The sequence below is a fragment of the Haliaeetus albicilla genome, chromosome 7 (genome assembly GCF_947461875.1).
Source record: "Haliaeetus albicilla chromosome 7, bHalAlb1.1, whole genome shotgun sequence".
In the NCBI taxonomy this organism is placed as follows: Eukaryota; Metazoa; Chordata; class Aves; order Accipitriformes; family Accipitridae; genus Haliaeetus; species Haliaeetus albicilla.
The window spans coordinates 6951104-6969314 of record NC_091489.1 but is presented as its reverse complement, the minus strand read 5'-3'; the positions used below and the strand labels follow the sequence as shown (position 1 = coordinate 6969314).

Here is an 18211-nt window from a genome sequence, read left to right as displayed (position 1 = left end):
ATACAGCCTCTGAAATTCCCAGAATAGAATCACAGAATCATAGAACAGCCCTGGTTGGAAGAGATGTCAAAAGATCATCTGGTCTTTCGTAGGAAAGAGCTTACCTTGCACCCTGTCTATTTGCATCTTGAAAACCTCCAGTGATGGAGATTCTACCACACCTCTGAGGAGGCTGCTGCAGTGAGTGATTGTTCTCACTGTAAAAAGTTTCTTTCTTATATCAAGATGAACCTCTCCCAGTGCAACTTGGACCCATTGCCCCTTGTCTTCTCCATGTGGCTCCTTGTGAATGAAGAGCCTCTGTCTTCTTTATAGCCACTCTTTAAGTACTGGAAAAATGTCATGAGGTTCCCCCTAAGTCTTTTCTTCTCCAGGGAGAAAAGACTTAACTCCTTCAGTCTCTCTTCATAGGACAGGTTATGCAGCCCTTTGATCGTCTTTGTGGCCCTTCTTTGGACCCTCTCCAGTTTGTCTATGTCTGACAAATTGTGAGGACCAGAACTGGACACAGTACTCCAAGTCCAGCCTGAAAAGCACTGAGTAGAGTGGGATGATCATATCTCTGTCTCAGCTAGTAATGCCCCTGCAGATGCAGCCCAGGATCTGACTTGCCTTTGCTGCTGTAGCAGTGCACTGCTGGCTCAGTTTCAGCTTGTTGTCCACCAGGACCCCCAGGTGCCCTTCAGCAAGGCTGCTCCCCAGCCACACAGATCTGAGCCTGTACTGGGCTCTTTGGTTATTTCGTCCCAGGTGCAGGACTTTGCATTTGTCTCTGTTAAGCTTTGTACTTTTCTTGCTAGGCCACTCTTCCAGCTTGTCCAGGGCACTCTATACAATGGCTCTCCCTTCTGATGTGTCCGCCTCACCATCCAGTCTTGTGTCATCAGGAAACTTGGTGAGGGTGCTTTCAAGCCCACCATCCAGATAATTTATGAAGATATGAAACAGCATGAGGCCCAGTATCAATCTTGGGGAACCCCACTTGTGACAGGCTGCCAGCCTGACTAAAACCATTGATCACCACATGCTGAGTGCAGCCTGTTAGCCAGTTTCCTACCCGTCTCACAGGGCACCCATCCATCTTGCCAGTTTGTCCAGCAGAAGGATGTGGGAAAGTGTTGAACACTTTGCTGAAGTCCAGGTAAACAACATCCACTGCTTCCATCCTCATGTTGACAGAAAATGATATTTTGTTGTAGAAGGTGATCAGGTTAGTCTGGCGTGATGTGCCTTGGCCTTCCTGACCCCATCCCTACGCAACCAGGGAACATGCCTACACTCTTCCCAGGATACCTGTCCCTGCTTCCACTGCCTTTGCATTTCCTTCTTGCCCTTTAGTTTGACCAGCAGGTCTTGACTCAGCCATGCTGGTGTCTTGCCTTCTGTCCCGGGTTCAGCTGAGATAGAGCTAATATTCACAGGAACCTGGGAGGGGGCACAGCTAGGACAGCTGACCTGAACTAGCCAAGGAGCTATTCCATACCATGTGCCATCATGCTCAGTATATAAATGGGGAGCGGGCTGGGAGGGAGCTCTTGGCTTTCGGTGGGGGAAGTGGCGGAGCGTCAGATTCCGGGTGGTGAGCAGTTGCACTGTGCATCACTCATTTTGTATATTCTTTTATTAGTACTGTTGTTGTTGTTGTAACTTCCCTTTTTGTGTTGTCCCAGTTAATTGTCTTTATCTCAACCCATGAGGTTCCGGTTTTTTTCTTTTCTCCTTTCTGATTCTCCTCCCTATCCCACTGGAGGGGGGGCGGGGAGGAGTGAGCGAGCGGCTGCGTGGTCCTTTGTTACCGCCTGGGCTCAAACCACAACAGTCCTTTTTGGCAGCCAACATGGGGCCTGAAGGGTTGAGATAACGACAGATCTGGCCAGAGCGTGTTAAAACAAATTTGTTATACGCATTTCTTATATTAGTTAAATAGTCGCTAGTCACAGCATTGGTTCATTTGTTCACATGGTGGCGTTGTGTAAGTTCTTATATACACTATGTATTCCCTGTGGTTACGTTTATCACCTCTGGGAGGGGGATCAGGATTATCATTTTGCTATACTGGGTAATGTCGACTTATGAAATGATTACATCACTGGTCATGAGGTTAAGCTGGTATCGCTATGCGGCAGTGATATCATTTCCATACTTTGGGTGCCTTCTATCGGAAGTTATTGGTAAGTGCACCCAATCCATGGGGAAGTCAGGGGGGGATACTTCCCCCTGTTCGTTCATCTCACTTTTCTCCTTCCAGCTAATTACAACAGCTTCTGAGAATTTTGAATATCCTTGGGATGTGCAAGCCAGCATGCTGTTAGTGCTATGTCTCCTGAATATGTTTCAGGTCTTGTTTAGGGGTACAAAAAAGCTTTTTAAGAATACCACCCAGAGACCTGCTCCAAGGCTGGATATTCATGGGTGGCACGGCATGTGGGAGGATATGGACAGGTATCTAGAGAAATTCTCACCTCCAGTGGCTTGGAACTTCACTCCTGAACAACTACAAAACCCTCATGAAGTGGTAGAATATTTGAAAGGAAAATGCTGTGGCTGTTCTGGAGACACACGACTTACCGCACTGTGCTGGGGCCCTGGCCAGTATCTATCAAACACTGCTTGATATTAGGCAGCACCCTCGGGGGGAAGAGAGGGAAAACAGAGTGACAGGCACCGTGGCTACCCCAACCCTGGGACAGGCACTGCAGCTGAACCAGAGAACCAACTGTGCCAGTATGAGTCACCCCTACACAAAATAAGAAACACACAAAGAAATCAGATCGCTTAGTGAGGGATGAAGGTGAACCAGGGTCATCACAAGAATAGGAGGAAGAGGTGAAATAATCATCCGATCTCTATCCCTGAGTTGCGCAACATGCAAAAGGATTTTGGCTGCCACCCAGGTGAACACATTGTTACCTGGCTGCTCTGATGCTGGGATAAGGGGGCCAGTAGTTTGGAATTAGAGGGTAGGGAAGCCAAGCAGCTGGGATCCCTGTCTAGGGAAGGGGGATTGACAAGGTGATTGGGACAAAAACACAAGTCCTCAGCCTCTGGAGACAACTTCTGTCAAGTGTGAAGGAAAGATACCCCTTCAAGGATAATGTTACATGTCAGCAAGGCAAGTAGACCACCATGGAGAGAAGTAATGAGGGAATTAGCTATGCTGGAGGTGATTTATAATGATCCAGAAAATGAACAGTCACCCACAGATCCAGATGAAGTCCAATGCGCACAACCCATGTGGCAGAAGTTTCTTTGAAGTGCGCCACCAACCTATGCCAACTTATTGGCAGTGATGTCCTGGAAAGAAGGCTGTGGACAAACGGTGGACAAACTGGCTGTCCAGTTCCAACAATACGAAGGATGTGTCTCTTCCTCCCTATGGGCCTGCGTCTCGGCTGTAGAGGAATTGTCCCGGGAGTTCCAGCAATTCAAAGTGGATATGTCCTCCCCACCTGTACAGGCCTGCATCGCAGCTATTAGGATTAGGCATTCCTCTGCCCAAGAAAGAGGAGGTAGAAAGTACATACAATGGGCTAATCTGTGGTTTTACCTGTGTGACCATGGAGAGGACATGAGGAAGTGGGATGGAGAACCTACCTCAGTCCTAGATGCACAGGTACATGAGTTGTGAGAAAAAGCAATCAGAAAAGAGGATTCTTCTTGGAAAAACGCCACTCCAGTTTCCCATGAGCAGTCCCCCAGACAAAGTAGAAGGGCTGATCTCATTTCTGATCCTCTTGAAGGGACTTCTGATTCACGTTTGTGAAAAGTGAGTAACGGATACTCTAACCAGGATTAGAGGGGCCCAGCCTCCAGCCAGGTGGAGAAAAGGGACAACTGGGTCTACTGCATGGTGTGGATTCGATGGCCTGGCACATCAGACCCACAGGAATATAAGGCTTTAGTGAACACTGGTGCACAATGTACCCTAATGCCATCAAGTTATAAAGGGGCCGAACCCATCTGTATCTCTGGTGTGACGGGGGGATCCCAAGAGCTTAACTGTATTGGAAGCTGAATTGAGCCTAACTGGGAATGAGTGGCGTAAACACCCCATTGTGACTGGCCCAGAGGCCCCGTGCATCCTTGGTATAGATTATCTCAGGAGGCGCTATTTCAAGGAACCGAAGGGGTACAATTGGGCCTTTGGTATAGCTGCATTGGAGACAGAGGAAATTGAACAGCAGTCCACCTTGGCTGGCCTCTCTGAGGACCCTTCGATTGTGGGGTTGCTGAGGGTTGAAGAACAACAGGTGCCAATTGCTACAACAACAGTGCACCAGCAGCAATATCGCACCAACCAAGACTCCCTGATTCCCATCCATAAGCTGTTTTGCCGATTGGAGAGCCAAGGAGTGATCAGCAAGACTCACTCACCCTTTAACACTCCCATATGGCCTGTGCGGAAATCTAATAGGGAACAGAGACTAACAGTAGGGCTGAATGAAGTCACGCCACCGCTGAGTGCTGCTGTGCCAGATATGTTAGAACTTCAATACAAACTGGATTCAAAGGCAGCCAAGTGGTATGCCACAATTGACATTGCTAATGTGTTTTTCTCAATCCCTTTGGCAGTGGAGTGCAGGCCACAGTTTGCTTTCCCTTGAAGGGGAATCCAGTACACCTGGAATCGACTGCCCCAGGGGTGGAAGCACAGCCCCACCATTTGCCATGGACTGATCCAGGCTGCACTGGAAAAAGGTGAAGCTCCAGAACACCTGCAATACATTGATGACATCATTATATGGGGCAACATGACAGAAGAAGTCTTTGAGAAGGGGAAGAAAATAATCCAAATCCTTTTGAAGGCTGGTTTTGCCATAAACCAAAGTAAGGTCAAGGGACCTTGTCATGTCCCAAAGTTGGAGCGACTCAGGTTCGTGGATTTCCTTTGTCAGAATTAACGTGAAACGACACCAGGGGAGTTCAAACAACAATCAACATTTATTCAACCTAGCTAACCTTGCCCAAGTACAGGTGAACTTATCAATATGAACCTTGCAACATGTTGTTAAGCAGCTGTTTGAAAAGAGGAGGTAGGTGTAGAAAAAGAAATGGAAAAAGGAACGTGAAATGTATCAGAAGGAGAGCCCTCCCGTTGAGTCACGAGGTTCAGAGCAGACCCCCTTGCTTTCTGGACTCCTTCTCAAAGAGGAGCCCAGGGGCAGCTAGATCCAATCCTAGTCTCAGACTTGGTCAATGGTTTATGTTTAAAACGATGAGGTGTAGAGACTGTGGAAAAGAGAGAAGGAAAAGAGGGAGGGGGGGAGAGAAAGAAGGAAAGAAGGAAAGAAGGAAAGAAGGAAAGAAGGAAAGAAGGAAAGAGAGAAGAAAAGGGTTTCACCAGTCCTGGGTCCAGCGTTGGTCCAGCCAGCGTAGAGATCCAGTTCCGGAGGGTGCGCACTAAGAACTTGTTCTCCCTTCTTTTATAGTGTGTTAGTCGATGGTCTCAACATGCGCAGTCCCATTCCCGGGGTTCTCTGGAATCGGTAGGTGAGCTTTGGTGGGAGGGGGGGTCACTGAGGAATTGCCTTTCTCTTTCTGCTGGCATGACCGCTTAAGATAGAAGCACAGTCCCATCTTCCATGGGGCCTCCTCCTCCAGGCACATATGCTGTGCTCCTTCTCCTGGTCACTTAAGATAAGGAATTGGGGCTTTGGAGAAGTGCAGTCCCACCCTCCATGGGGCCCTCTCCTTCGGCCACATTGTCCTGTTCACAAAACTCCAGCATTTTTACAGATGCCGTTTTTTCCACCAAAGTTCTTTAACGAATGTTTGAGACATTGACTATAATTTGTCAGACCGACACAGACCTGCATGAGAGATCCAATTTTTAGGAATAAAATGGCAAGACAGGCGTCACCAGATCCCCATGGATGTGATGAACAAAATAGCAGCTATCTCTCCACCGACTAATAAAAAGGAAACAGAAGCCTTCTTAGGTGTTGTGGGCTTTTGGAGAGTGCATATTCCAAATTACAGTCTAATTGTAAGCTCTTTCTATCAAGTTACCCAGAAGAAGAAGTTTAAATGGGGCCCTGAACAACAACAAGCCTTTGAACAAATTAAGAGGGAGACTGTTCATGCAGTAGCCCTTGGACCAGTCCAGGCAGGACAAGATGTTAAAAATGTGCTTTATACCGCAGCTGGGGAGAATGGCCCTACCTGGAGCCTCTGGCAAAACGCACCTGGGGACACCCGAAGCTGACCCCTGGGGTTTTGGAGTCGGGGATATTGAGGATCCAAGGCCCGCCATACTCCAACTGAAAAAGAGATATTGGCAGCATATGAAGGAGTTCGAGCTGCCTCAGAAGTGGTTGGTACTGAAACACAGCTCCTCTTAGCACCCTGACTGCTGGTGCTGGGCTAGTATATCAGGCCAGCAGACAGACACTTCAGTGCCTCTGAGCAGAGAGTCACTCACTGCCAGCACTCAGCACTTCCTTTGGTAGCTTTTAGTATGTGCTGCTGGTGCCATTTCTCCCCATGAATCTGGGTCACTGGTTTTCTCCTCTGCCATGGGCGTCTGTTGCTGGCTGGTATGTTGGAGGAAGGGGAGTAAAGTGATATCCTGTTCCCATGGGTCACCAGAGACCACGGTGGCTCTTTCTCCAAGGTGCTGTCTGTTTGCTGTTGACTCCATCACCCTCTCACATGGCCAGTTCCTTGACATGTTGCTCCAAGGCCACCTGGCAAGTGACTGCTGCAGTGTGGAAGAAAAAGCCATGATCATTCTAATGAGCAAAGGACAGAACAATGCTGATGGGGCATTGTGATGACACTGGCCTAGTGGGAGGACTAAATCATTATCTTTGAACCCAGCTGACAAAGATGGGTTGAGGAATAGAGCTGGTACCAGGAATCAGGGCTCATGAGGAGGGAGACACCATGTGCCCCTCCCTCCTTTTCTCTGTCATGCAGGGAACTATTTCTGATTTTCCCATTCAAAGCAGGAAGGTTTTGCACCTGGGGGACAAATCCCTTTGTCTTTGCCAAGCTGGGAGGGTGAGGAAGACACCCTCCTGTCCCTGAAACTGCTCTGAATGACTGAATGACCACAGGAGGGACAAGGACCTCTCACAGGCAAGTGGGCCTTGGGCCCTATGCTGCCATCCTAAGACCTTGCCTTTGCAAGATGGGCTGCAGTGCCCCATGAGCAGTGTGTCCGCTCCAGGTGTAAAAGATTAGGCCCCAAGATATGGGAGGAGCAGGTAGGTGCCCTGCTTGTCCCCACACTGCAGAGGAGACAGGCTGGACAGAGGTGCCTAACTCACGGCTAGAAGAGGAGGAGGCCTCTTCCCACTGTGCTCTGAGGGATGTTTGACGACATCGAGAGGCAGAGGCAGGTCAGGCTGCAAGCAGTCAGCACAGCTCCACAGAGCCGTGCAGAGCACAGGGGCATGCTCAGTTCCTGGAAGGCATCACCCCTTCCTTCCACTTACCTAGGATGAAGAATAACCCCACGCACATGGCAGTCCACATGGCCAGGCCCGCTCTGTCTCACCTCTCCCCAGCTTCTCTCTGCCTGCAGAACAGCTCTGCCCATGTTTTCCCTGTCTGTGCCTCTGTCACTGCAGTCAGTCCTAGTCGCTCCTAGTTGCACCCTCAGTCTATGACAACAGTGAAGGCGAGAGGTGGGGCTGGAGCAGCAGAAGAAGTTGAAGCTGTTGGTGCACTCCCAGGTGTCTCCCATCCTGCAGGGTGCAATCACAGAGCCCTTGTTGGGCAGGAAAAACGCTGCTGGGCAAAAGGTGACGTGTTGCTGTAGGGCCACCCTGACCTTCCTCTGAGGAAGGACTGCAGGGTGCTGCTGGGACTTAGGAGCTGGCCCTAATGGTGGCAGGTTGTTCTCCCATTGGCCCCACATCCCTTGGTGTTGCTGAGCTGCTGCTCCTGGATGGGACCCTCTGAACCCAGCTACACTTGGACAGGGCACCCCTAGGCAAACTTGCTCCCCACTCTGCTCCCTCCGCTCTGGCCCAGCACCCTACTCCTAAACACACTCCCTCATAATAATACTTATCCACCTGCTTCTTCCTGGTCATGGGCCTCAGAGACAGCCCAAGCAGCAAAGGTCATACAGGGGTTTGGGCAGGTGAGAACTGGGTTGTCCTTGGCACTGAAGATCTGGGGCAGATGGTAGGCTCAAGCCCCCCGGCTTATCCCCCAAAACTCCTGTGCACTGGTTATGATTTCACCTCAAACCCCATCACCCATGGGCCACTTGGGCAGAGGAGGTAGAGGACTTGGGAATGATGGTATGAAGCTGAGCAAGGAAGGAAAGTGGGAGGTATCAGGGAAGGTGTTTCCAGGTTTTTTGTTGCTCACAATCCTACTATATTTTAATTTCCCATAAATTAAAATTCCAGCACTGTGCAGGAAAGGCCAGGAACTCCTGCGGTGCAGAGTGATGGAACCTCACCTCCTGGGAACCCCCCTGAGGCCCCCACCCCAAGCAGCCCCTTGCCCGACAGCTCTGACATTGAGGGCCGGGCCCCAGCAGGTTTGTGTCAAAGCTCAGCTGGATTTCCTGTCCCCGTGCGACAGCGTGTTAACAGCGCAGAAGTAGCGGGCAGAGTCCCGGGGCTGCAGGTCCCGCAGGGACAGATACAACTCAGACCAGGAACTGTCCCAGAATACAGTAGATCGACCCTGCACTGACTGCCCGAATTCAATGACTGAGGTATCAGAGCTCTTGTAGGACACCCACTCGAGACTGCCGCCGGCCGCCTGACGGTACCACCAAACTGTGGAATTCCCGAAGTTGAAGCCGGATCCCCGGCAGGAGAGGCTCACGGTCTCCCCGGGCGCTCGCAGCCCTCCGCCGTCCTCCACCAGCCTCAGCTGCGCCCACAGCCCTGCGGACGGAGAGCGCAGGCAGCCGGGCAGGGCGCGCCCACGGCCCGAGGACGTTCACCCGCCGCCCCGGGGCTGAGCCGCGCCTGCTCCCGACACCCGCGCCCCGACCCGCTGCCCGAAAGCCTCCCGAAAGCCTCCCGAAAGCCCTCTCCCCCGCACTCTCCCCCGCCCGCTCCCCGCCTCCCCGCTAAGGAAGGCCAGCGCGCCCGGCGCCGGAGCAGCCGCGGCCCCGGGCAGCCCCGGGCAGCCCCGGGCAGCCCCAGCCCCGGGCCCAGCCCCGGGCTCGCCGCCCGCCCCGCCCGGCTCTCACCTGCCGGCCCCGCGGCCAAGGCCAAGGCCAGGAGCCACGGCCCCAGCCCGGGCGCCATCGTGCCCTGCCGCGCCGGGGCCGGCCGGGGCTGAAGGGCCCGGCGGGAGCCGCAGAGGAGCCGAGCGGAGCCGCGCTCGGGCCCGGGCTCGGGCCGGCTTCTGCGCGCCCCGCCGGCTCGGCCCCTCGCCGGGGCAGCGCCGACGCCTCTGCCCGCCCCCGACAGCCCCGGCCCCCCGGGGCCGCGGCCCCTTCGCGGCAGGAGAAGGGGCGGCGCGGGGAGGGCCGCGGGGCAGGGGCGGCGGCAGAGGAGGAGCGCGGCGCCCCGGGAGGCGAAGGCTCCTGCCCCTCGGCTCCCGCCGCGGCTCCGCCTCTGCTCACTGCAGAGGAGACAGGCTGGGCAGAGGTGCCTAACTCACGGCTAGAAGAGGAGGAGGCCTCTTCCCACTGTGCTCTGAGGGATGTTTGACGACATCGAGAGGCAGAGGCAGGTCAGGCTGCAAGCAGTCAGCACAGCTCCACAGAGCCGTGCAGAGCACAGGGGCATGCTCAGTTCCTGGAAGGCATCACCCCTTCCTTCCACTTACCTAGGATGAAGAATAACCCCACGCACATGGCAGTCCACATGGCCAGGCCCGCTCTGTCTCACCTCTCCCCAGCTTCTCTCTGCCTGCAGAACAGCTCTGCCCATGTTTTGCCTGTCTGTGTCTCTGTCACTGCAGTCAGTCCTAGTCGCTCCTAGTTGCACCCTCAGTCTATGACAACAGTGAAGGCGAGAGGTGGGGCTGGAGCAGCAGAAGAAGGTGAAGCTGTTGGTGCACTCCCAGGTGTCTCTCACCCTGCAGGGTGCAATCACAGAGCCCTCATTTGGCAGGGAAACCTCTGGAGGGTAAAAGGTGACATGCTGGTTTTGAGCCACCCCCAATCTTCCTCTTCAAAAAGGATTGGACAGTGCTGCTGGGACTTAGGAGCTGGCCCTATGGGTTGGCGGGTTGTCTTCCCTGGGGACCCCTTTCCCTTGGTGCTGCTGAGATGCTGCTCCTGGATGTGACTCCCCTGAGCCCAACTCTGCTTGGACAGGGCACCCCTAGGCAGATATGCTCCCCCTCTGCTCCCTCAGCTCTGGCCCAGCACCCTACTCTGGCATGTGCTCCCTCCTGCTGACACTTATCCCGCTGCCTCTTCCCATCAAAGCCTTCCCAGACCCCCCAAGCAGCAAAGGCAGCAAAGGGCAGGTGAGGTCTTGGGTGTCCGTGGCACCGAACCTCTGGGGTACATGTGTAGGCTCAAGCCCCAAGGCTCATCCCCCAAAACTCACGTGCACAGGACTCAGCAGGGACGAGGCTGTTGGGGCTCCTCAGCAGAGCAGGGTCACTCCCTTCTCTGTGCTCACTGTACTCCGCAGGAACTCAGAGCTCCCCTACAACCACAGGAGGGGACACCTACTGAGCCCTGACACAGTGTCACCCTCTTGACTGCTACCACCATTTTGGGGAGCATCGCCCACTCCACACCCGCCCTCCACGGACTTTCTGCATCCCTTCTCTCTCCTCTCTTTTGATGGGTGCTTCAACATGTCCCTTTGGGGAGGGAATCTCCAGGACTAGGGTGGAAAAAGGCAGCTGCAGAGGGTAGAGGAACCCACTGAAACTGGAGGCTTGAAGCCAGGAAGAGAAGCAGGGGGTGTTGTGTCTCAAAGTTGGAGCGACTCAGGTTCGTGGATTTCCTTTGTCAGAATTAACGTGAAACGACACCAGGGGAGTTCAAACAACAACCAACATTTATTCAACCTAGCTAACCTTGCCCAAGTACAAGTGAACTTATCAATATGAACCTTGCAACATGTCGTTAAGCTGCTGTTTGAAAAGAGAAGGTAGGTGTAGAAAAAGCAATGGAAAAAGGAACATGAAATGTATCAGAAGGAGAGCCCTCCCGTTGAGTCACGAGGTTCAGAGCAGACCCCCTTGCTTTCTGGACTCCTTCTCAAAGAGGAGCCCAGGGGCGGCTAGATCCACTCCTAGTCTCAGACTTGGTCAACGGTTTATGTTTAAAAGGATGAGGTGTAGGGACTGTGGAAAAGAGAGAAGAAAAAGGGGGGGAGAGAGAATGACAGAAAGAAAGAAAGAAAGAAAGAAAGAAAGAGAGAAGAGAAGGGTTTCACCAGTCCTGGGTCCAGCACTAGTCCCGCCAGCATAGAGAACCAGTTCCAGAGGGCGCGCACTGAGGACTCATTCTCCCTTCTTTTATAGTGTGTTAGTTGATGATCTCAACATGCGCAGTTCCCACACCTGGGGTTCACTGGAATCACTCAGTGAGCTTCGGGGGGGGGCGGTCATTGTGGAGTTGCCTCTCCTTTCCTGCTGGCATGACCACTTAAGACAGAAGCACAGTCCCAACTTCTGTGGGACCTTCTTCCTCCAGGAAGGCATAAATTGTGTTCCTTCTCCTGGTCACTTAAGATAAGGAATTGGGGCTTTGGAGAATTGCGTTCCCACCCTCCGTGGGGCCCTCTCCTCTGGCCACATTGTCCTGTTCACAAAACTCCAGCATTTTTACAGATGCCGTTTTCTCCAGCAAAGCTCTTTTAGCGGATGTTTGAGACATTGAATTTGTCAGACCGTCACAGGGGGATGCAGGGCCAGGGTGGCCTAAGGTGCCCTGGGCCACTTGGGGCTGTCCCGACATGGGAGGACATGCTGGGTTCCCTATGCCCCAAACTCATGGACAGCTGGAGTATAGTCCTGGTGGTGGGCACTCTCCATATCCTCCTTGTTGGGGTTCCCCTGCAAAGAGCCATGGATCAGGATTTTAACCATGGATACTGCAACACTATATGCTGCAGGTCTCTGCCACGAGTCTGCTAGATCCAGTCCCAAGTGTAGCTGCTGTCGATGGTGGGTACACCAGAGATGCGGCAGGTATCTCTGAGACCCTCTGTACTGTGGGGCCTGAGGCCTTTGTCTGCACCTGAGAAAGGGCACCTGTGACCCCAGGAGACAAGGATGAATAGGCTGCGATGTCTCAAGGTATCCCTCTGAACATCAGAAAATCCTTTTTCAGCATGCGGGTGAGCAAGCACTGGCAAACGTTGCTCAGGAAGCTTGTGGCGTCTCCATGCTTGGAGATATTCAAAAGATGGCTGGTCATAGTCCTGCGCAACAGAACCGGCTCTAGGTAGCCCTGCTGGAGTAGAGCGGTTGGGCCAGATGACCTTTGGAGGTCCCTTCCAAACTCAGTCATTAAGTGATTCTGTGAGTAGAGGGGAAGGATCATCTCCTCAATTTATGCAATGCATGAAAGGCTGGGAAGCGTGTGCTAAGTTCCCATGTGGAAACGTCCAACTCCTCCTCTGCCCCTGTCCAATCCGCAAGGATGGGCAATGACACCACGCACAGGTGTTACACACAGCCAGAGCGGCTCCTGCTCATCTCTCCCCAGCTCCTCTCTGCCCACAGATCTGCTCTGCTTAGCTTTCCCACATCAGGATTCCCCCCATAAATGCTGGAAGGCATGTCCTGTGAGGAGCAGCTGAGGCTTTGGGCTTGCCTGGTTTGGAGAAAAAGAGGCTGAGGGCTGACCTCGGTGCTCTCTACAGCTTCCTGAGGAGGGGAAGTGAAGAGGGAAGTGCTGATCTCTTCTGCCTGGGATCCAGTGATAGGATGCGCAGGACTGGTTCAAAGCTGTTCCAGGGGAGGTTCTAACTTGCCATTAGGAAGCATTTCTTTACCGAGAGGGTGCTCAAACACCGGCACAGGTTTCCTAGAGAGGTGGTTGATGCCCCAAGCCTGTCAGTGTTTAAGAGGCATTTGGACAATGCCCTTAATAACATGCTTAAACTTGGTCAGCCCTGAACTGGTCAGGCAGTTGGACTAGACGATGGTTGTAGGTCCCTTCCTACTGAAATAGCCTAGTCTATTCTGCTCTATTCTCTGGACCACGGACAGCACCTGGCCACGATGACACCCCTCTCTCTCTGAATACAGGCACAGTCCACTCACTGACTCACCCCTGAGATAGGCTGTGACTCCCGTGAACGTGCAGGAGGGGAGAGCAGGAGATCTGGAAGCTAACGTTGCTCAGGCACACCCCAAGTGTCCCTCACTGCGGTCCCTGCACTGTGCACTGATAGCCAATCTCTTCCTGGGAACCACCCTCAGCCACCTCAGCACTCACCGGCTCCAAATATTGTGCACCCTGGGCCGGGCCCCAGCAGGTTTGTGTTAAAGCTCAGCTGGATTTCCTGTCCCCGTGTACCTGCGTGTTAACAGCACAGAAGTAGCGGGCAGAGTCCCGGGGATGCAGGGCCCGCAGGGACAGAGCAAACTCGGACCGGGAATTGTCCCGGGAGGCAGTGGCTCGACCCTGCACTGACTGCCCGAATCGAATGAATGAGGAATCATGATTGATAACGGACACCCACTCGAGACTGCCGCCGGCCGCCTGACGGTACCACCAAATTGAGTAACTCTTGAAGTCGAAGCCGGATCCCCGGCAGGAGAGGCTCACGTTCTCCCCGGGCGCTCGCAGCCCTCCGCCGTCCTCCACCAGCCTCAGCTGCGCCCACAGCCCTGCGGACGGAGGTTTGTGTTAAAGCTCAGCTGGTTTTCCTGTCCCCGTGCAACAGCGCAGAAGTAGCGGGCAGAGTCCCGGGGCTGCAGGTCTCGCAGGGACAGAATCGACTCGGACCGGGAATTGTCCCGGGAGGCAGTGGCTCGACCCTGCACTCCTGCCCCGTAGTCCTTCCTAGTACCCGATTGCCAACTGATGTAGGACACCCACTCGAGACTGCCGCCGGCCGCCTGACGGTACCACCAAACTGCGTAAAGCCCGAAGCTGAAGCCGGATCCCCGGCAGGAGAGGCGCACGGTCTCCCCGGGCGCTCGCAGCCCTCCGCCGTCCTCCACCAGCCTCAGCTGCGCCCACAGCCCTGCGGACGGAGAGCGCAGGCAGCCGGGCAGGGCGCGCCCACGGCCCGAGGACGTTCACCCGCCGCCCCGGGGCTGAGCCGCGCCTGCTCCCGACACCCGCGCCCCGACCCGCTGCCCGAAAGCCTCCCGAAAGCCTCCCGAAAGCCCTCTCCCCCGCACTCTCCCCCGCCCGCTCCCCGCCTCCCCGCTAAGGAAGGCCAGCGCGCCCGGCGCCGGAGCAGCCGCGGCCCCGGGCAGCCCCGGGCAGCCCCGGGCAGCCCCAGCCCCGGGCCCAGCCCCGGGCTCGCCGCCCGCCCCGCCCGGCTCTCACCTGCCGGCCCCGCGGCCAAGGCCAAGGCCAGGAGCCACGGCCCCAGCCCGGGCGCCATCGTGCCCTGCCGCGCCGGGGCCGGCCGGGGCTGAAGGGCCCGGCGGGAGCCGCAGAGGAGCCGAGCGGAGCCGCGCTCGGGCCCGGGCTCGGGCCGGCTTCTGCGCGCCCCGCCGGCTCGGCCCCTCGCCGGGGCAGCGCCGACGCCTCTGCCCGCCCCCGACAGCCCCGGCCCCCCGGGGCCGCGGCCCCTTCGCGGCAGGAGAAGGGGCGGCGCGGGGAGGGCCGCGGGGCAGGGGCGGCGGCAGAGGAGGAGCGCGGCGCCCCGGGAGGCGAAGGCTCCTGCCCCTCGGCTCCCGCCGCGGCTCCGGCGCTGGCCCGGCTCGTCGCCCGGCCGAGCCCTGCCGAAGGCTGCCGGCCCGCAGGCAGCGGCCCCTCGCAGGACGCTGCCCGTGCCCCGCACCCCCAGCCCGCCCTGGCCTCGCTCCCATCCCTGCCAAAGACCTACGGAAGCCCACACAGAGCACATCAGTAGCTCTTCCCTTGCGAAGGAGTCACTACATCATAGAAGGCCACTACGTTGGTCAGGCAAGACTTGCCCTCGGGGAAGCCATGCTGGCTGCCTCGAATCACCTCCCCGTCCTCCATGTGCCTTCTAGGAAGATCTGCTCCACGACCTTCCCAGTCACAGACGTGAGGCTGACAAGTTGGTTGTTCCCAGGGTCCTCCGTTCTACCCTTTTCAAAAATGGGTGCAATGTTTCCCTTTTTCCAGTCACTGAGGACTTCACCTGACTGCCGTGACTTTCCAAATATCATGGAGAGTGGCTTGGCAACTACACCAGCCAAATCCCTTAGGACTCTGGGATGCATTTCTTCAGGTCCCATAGACTTAAGTATGTTCCTCATGCGGTCTCGAACCTGATCTTCCATTACAGTGTGTCGTGGTTTAACCCCAGCCAGCAAACAAGCACCGTGCAGCTGCTCACTCACTCCCCCTGCACCAAGTGGGATGAGGGATAAAATCGGGAAAAGAAGTAAAACTCGTGGGTTGAGATAAGAACGGTTTAATAGAACAGAAAAGAAGAAACTAATGATGATAATGATAACACTAATAAAATGACAGCAGTAACAATAAAAGGATTGGAATATACAAACGATGCACAGTGCAATTGCTCACGACCCACCCGCCGATCGATGCCCAGTTAATCCCCCAGTGGCGATCCTTCCGCCCCCACTCCCCCCAGTTTTTATACTAGATGTGATGTCACATGGTGTGAAATACCCTGTTGGCCACTTTGGGTCAGCTGCCCTGGCTGTGTCCTGTGCCAACTTCTTGTGCCCCTCCAGCTCTGTCGCTGGCTGGGCATCAGAAGCTGAAAAGTCCTTGACTTTAGACTAAATTTTACCTAGCAACAACTGAAAACATCAGTATCATCAACACTCTTCTCATACCGAACTCAAAACATAGCACTCTACCAGCTACTAGGAGGACAATTAACTCTATCCCAGCCGAAATCAGCACGCACTGGGAGGGACTTTGCTCCCCAAGTCCCTGCCATGAGGTCCATCCGCTCAAGAGGTGTGCAAAGAGCAATTGCCAGCGAAGACTGAGGCAAAAATGTTGTTGAGTACCTCAGCCTTCTCCTTGGCTGTTCTTACCAGTTTTGCTGGTCAAGTTCATCAAAGGGGGATACCCCTTCCTTGACTTTCCTTTTCTGCCTGACCTACTTACAAAAGCCCTTCTTACTATCCTCTCTGCCTGCAGAGCAGCTCAGCCCACGTCTTCCCTGTCTGTGCCTCTGTAACTGCAGTCACTCCTAGTCGCTCCTAGTTGCACCTTTGATCTATGTTAACAGTGAAGGCGAGAGGTGGGCCTGGAGGAGCAGAAGAAGTTGAAGCTGTTGGTGCACTCCCAGGTCTCTCTCACCCTGCAGGTGCAATCACAGAGCCCTCGTTGGGCAGGAAAAACGCTGCTGGGCAAAAGGTGACGTGTTGCAGTAGGGCCACCCTGACCTTCCTCTGAGGAAGGACTGCAAGGTACTCCTGGGACTTTGGAGCTGGGCCTGGGGGTGGCAGGTTGTTCTCCCATTGGCCCCACATCCCTTGGTGTTGCTGAGCTGCTGCTCCTGGATGGGACCTTCTGAGCCCAGCTACACTTGCACAGGGCACCCCTAGGCAGATATGCTCCCCTCCTCCCTCCACTCTGGCCCAGCACCCTACTCGCTCCTCCACGCTGACACTGCTCCCGCTGCCTCTTCCCATCAAAGCCTTCCCAGAGCCCCCCCAAGCAGCAAAGGCAGCAAAGGGCAGGTGAGATCTCGGGTGTCCGTGGCACTGAACCTCTGGGGTACATGTGTAGGCTCAAGCCCCAAGGCTCATCCCCCAAAACTCACATGCACAGGACTCAGCAGGGACGAGGCTGTTGGGGCTCCTCAGCAGAGCAGGGTCACTCCCTTCTCTGTGCTCACCGTACTCCGCAGGAACCCTGAGCTCGCCCTACAACCACAGGAGGGGACACCTACTGAGCCCTGACACAGTGTCACTCTTTTGTCTGCTACCACCATTTGGGGGAGCAATGCCCACTCCACAGACTGTCTGAATCCTTCCCCTCCCTTCCCTTTTGATGGGTGCTCCAACACGGCCCCTCTGGGAGGGGATCCAGGACAGGTGAGGGAAGGGGAGGTGCAGAGGGTAGAGGAGCCCACTGAAACTGGAGGCATGAGGCCGGGAAAAGAAGCAGGGGGATGCAGGCCCAGGGTGGCCTAAGGTGCCCTGGGCCACTTGGGGCTGTCCCGACATGGTAGGACATGCTGGGTTCCCTACAGTCCCCAAAATCAGGGAGGGATGGATTGTTGGTGTGGCGCAGGACACCCTGCATATCTTCCTTGTTGGCGTCTCCCACAAAATTCTACCCTGGCCCCCAGTGTACACACAAGAGCATATAGATGCACAGGAAGCCAACAGTAACAGCACAACAAAAGGACCATTCATCACCTCCAGGGAGAAGACGCTCTGCAGCTCAGCTCCTTCTCTTGCACCACCCTGGGGCTCTCTGAACAACATGAGGTTTGAAAACTCGGTTCAACTCTGGCTTTCCATGTTCAAATTATAGTTCTTCAGTGCTCGCTGTGCTTCTTCCCAGGCAAACCTCTTTACCTGCTGCTTCCTGCCTGTGGGACAGACTGAGAAGGAAGGCAGAAGGTTAACAACATGTTCATCATTTTGTGTGTGTTTGTGAGAGACTCTGCTACTGCGGCTGCTGCAGCGCCGCTGCGCCTGTTTCTGGGAAAAGCCAGCCCAGACTAGTCTTGAAACTAGTACTTAATGTGGGCTCAGAGGCCTCTGTCTATGCCTGAGAAAAGGCACCTGCAACCCCGGGAGACACAGATGAACAGGCAGCAAGAGCTCAAACCGTTGCTCCATCTACTCTATCACTTCCCTGGGCTTCTGCTTGTGACAGCTGGGATCCAGCAGCTGCAGACACGCATGCTCACAAGCTCTTGCTCCCATTATAGTCTCAGATCTGGAAGAGAAGCACACTTCACCATTCTCCCCGTGTGCTCCCAAATCACCCTCTGTGCCTTCCCCATTTCCTCTGCTCACCCCTCAGGCAGCAAAACTCATGGGCTGGACTGAGTCAACCTGAACCATGCCCAAAACCAGAGCAGGGCTATGACTGGGCACCTGTCCCTAACAGGAACTGACAGAAACAGCAAAACTTCTTTCCACCCTGCTGAGGGGGCTGTGAGAGAGAAGCTGTGTGCGGCTTAGCTGCCTACCAGGGTTTACCCTCAGCAGTCCTTTTTGGTGC

General features: G+C 54.9%; 2 protein-coding genes across 2 annotated transcripts in view; both read right to left on the bottom strand.

Moving 5' to 3' along the window:
* Positions 1–18211, bottom strand: part of LOC104314821 (M1-specific T cell receptor alpha chain-like) — a 104075-nt gene that overhangs the window by 81567 nt on the left and 4297 nt on the right. The window contains exons 2-5 of the mRNA XM_069786852.1: positions 14402–17582; positions 13786–14090; positions 13312–13324; positions 10216–10219 (exon numbers count right to left, since the gene is read on the bottom strand). Of these exons, the coding sequence (XP_069642953.1) occupies positions 10216–10219; positions 13312–13324; positions 13786–14090; positions 14402–14927 (848 nt within the window). The 5' untranslated portion in view covers positions 14928–17582. The remainder of the gene's footprint in view (positions 1–10215; positions 10220–13311; positions 13325–13785; positions 14091–14401; positions 17583–18211) is intronic.
* On the bottom strand, positions 5201–10670 carry LOC138686044 (uncharacterized). Its single transcript, XM_069786855.1, has 4 exons — positions 9167–10670; positions 8708–8855; positions 7502–7637; positions 5201–6700 (listed from the first exon to the last, which is right to left on the bottom strand). Exons 1-4 carry the CDS (start codon positions 9222–9224, stop codon positions 6431–6433), a joined length of 612 nt encoding a protein of 203 aa, XP_069642956.1. The 5' UTR covers positions 9225–10670; the 3' UTR covers positions 5201–6430.

Coding starts and splice junctions, on each gene's coding strand:
- LOC138686044 (XM_069786855.1), bottom strand. CDS start 9,224: ATGGCGCCCGGGCTGGGGCCGTGGCTCCTGGCCTTGGCCTTGGCCGCG. Junction 8,856..9,166: donor CTTGGCCGCGGGGCCGGCAG/GTGAGAGCCGGG, acceptor CTCCGTCCGCAG/GGCTGTGGGCGCAGCTGAGG. Junction 6,701..7,501: donor CAGAGAGAAGCTGGGGAGAG/GTGAGACAGAGC, acceptor TCCACACTGCAG/CAGTCACTTGCCAGGTGGCC.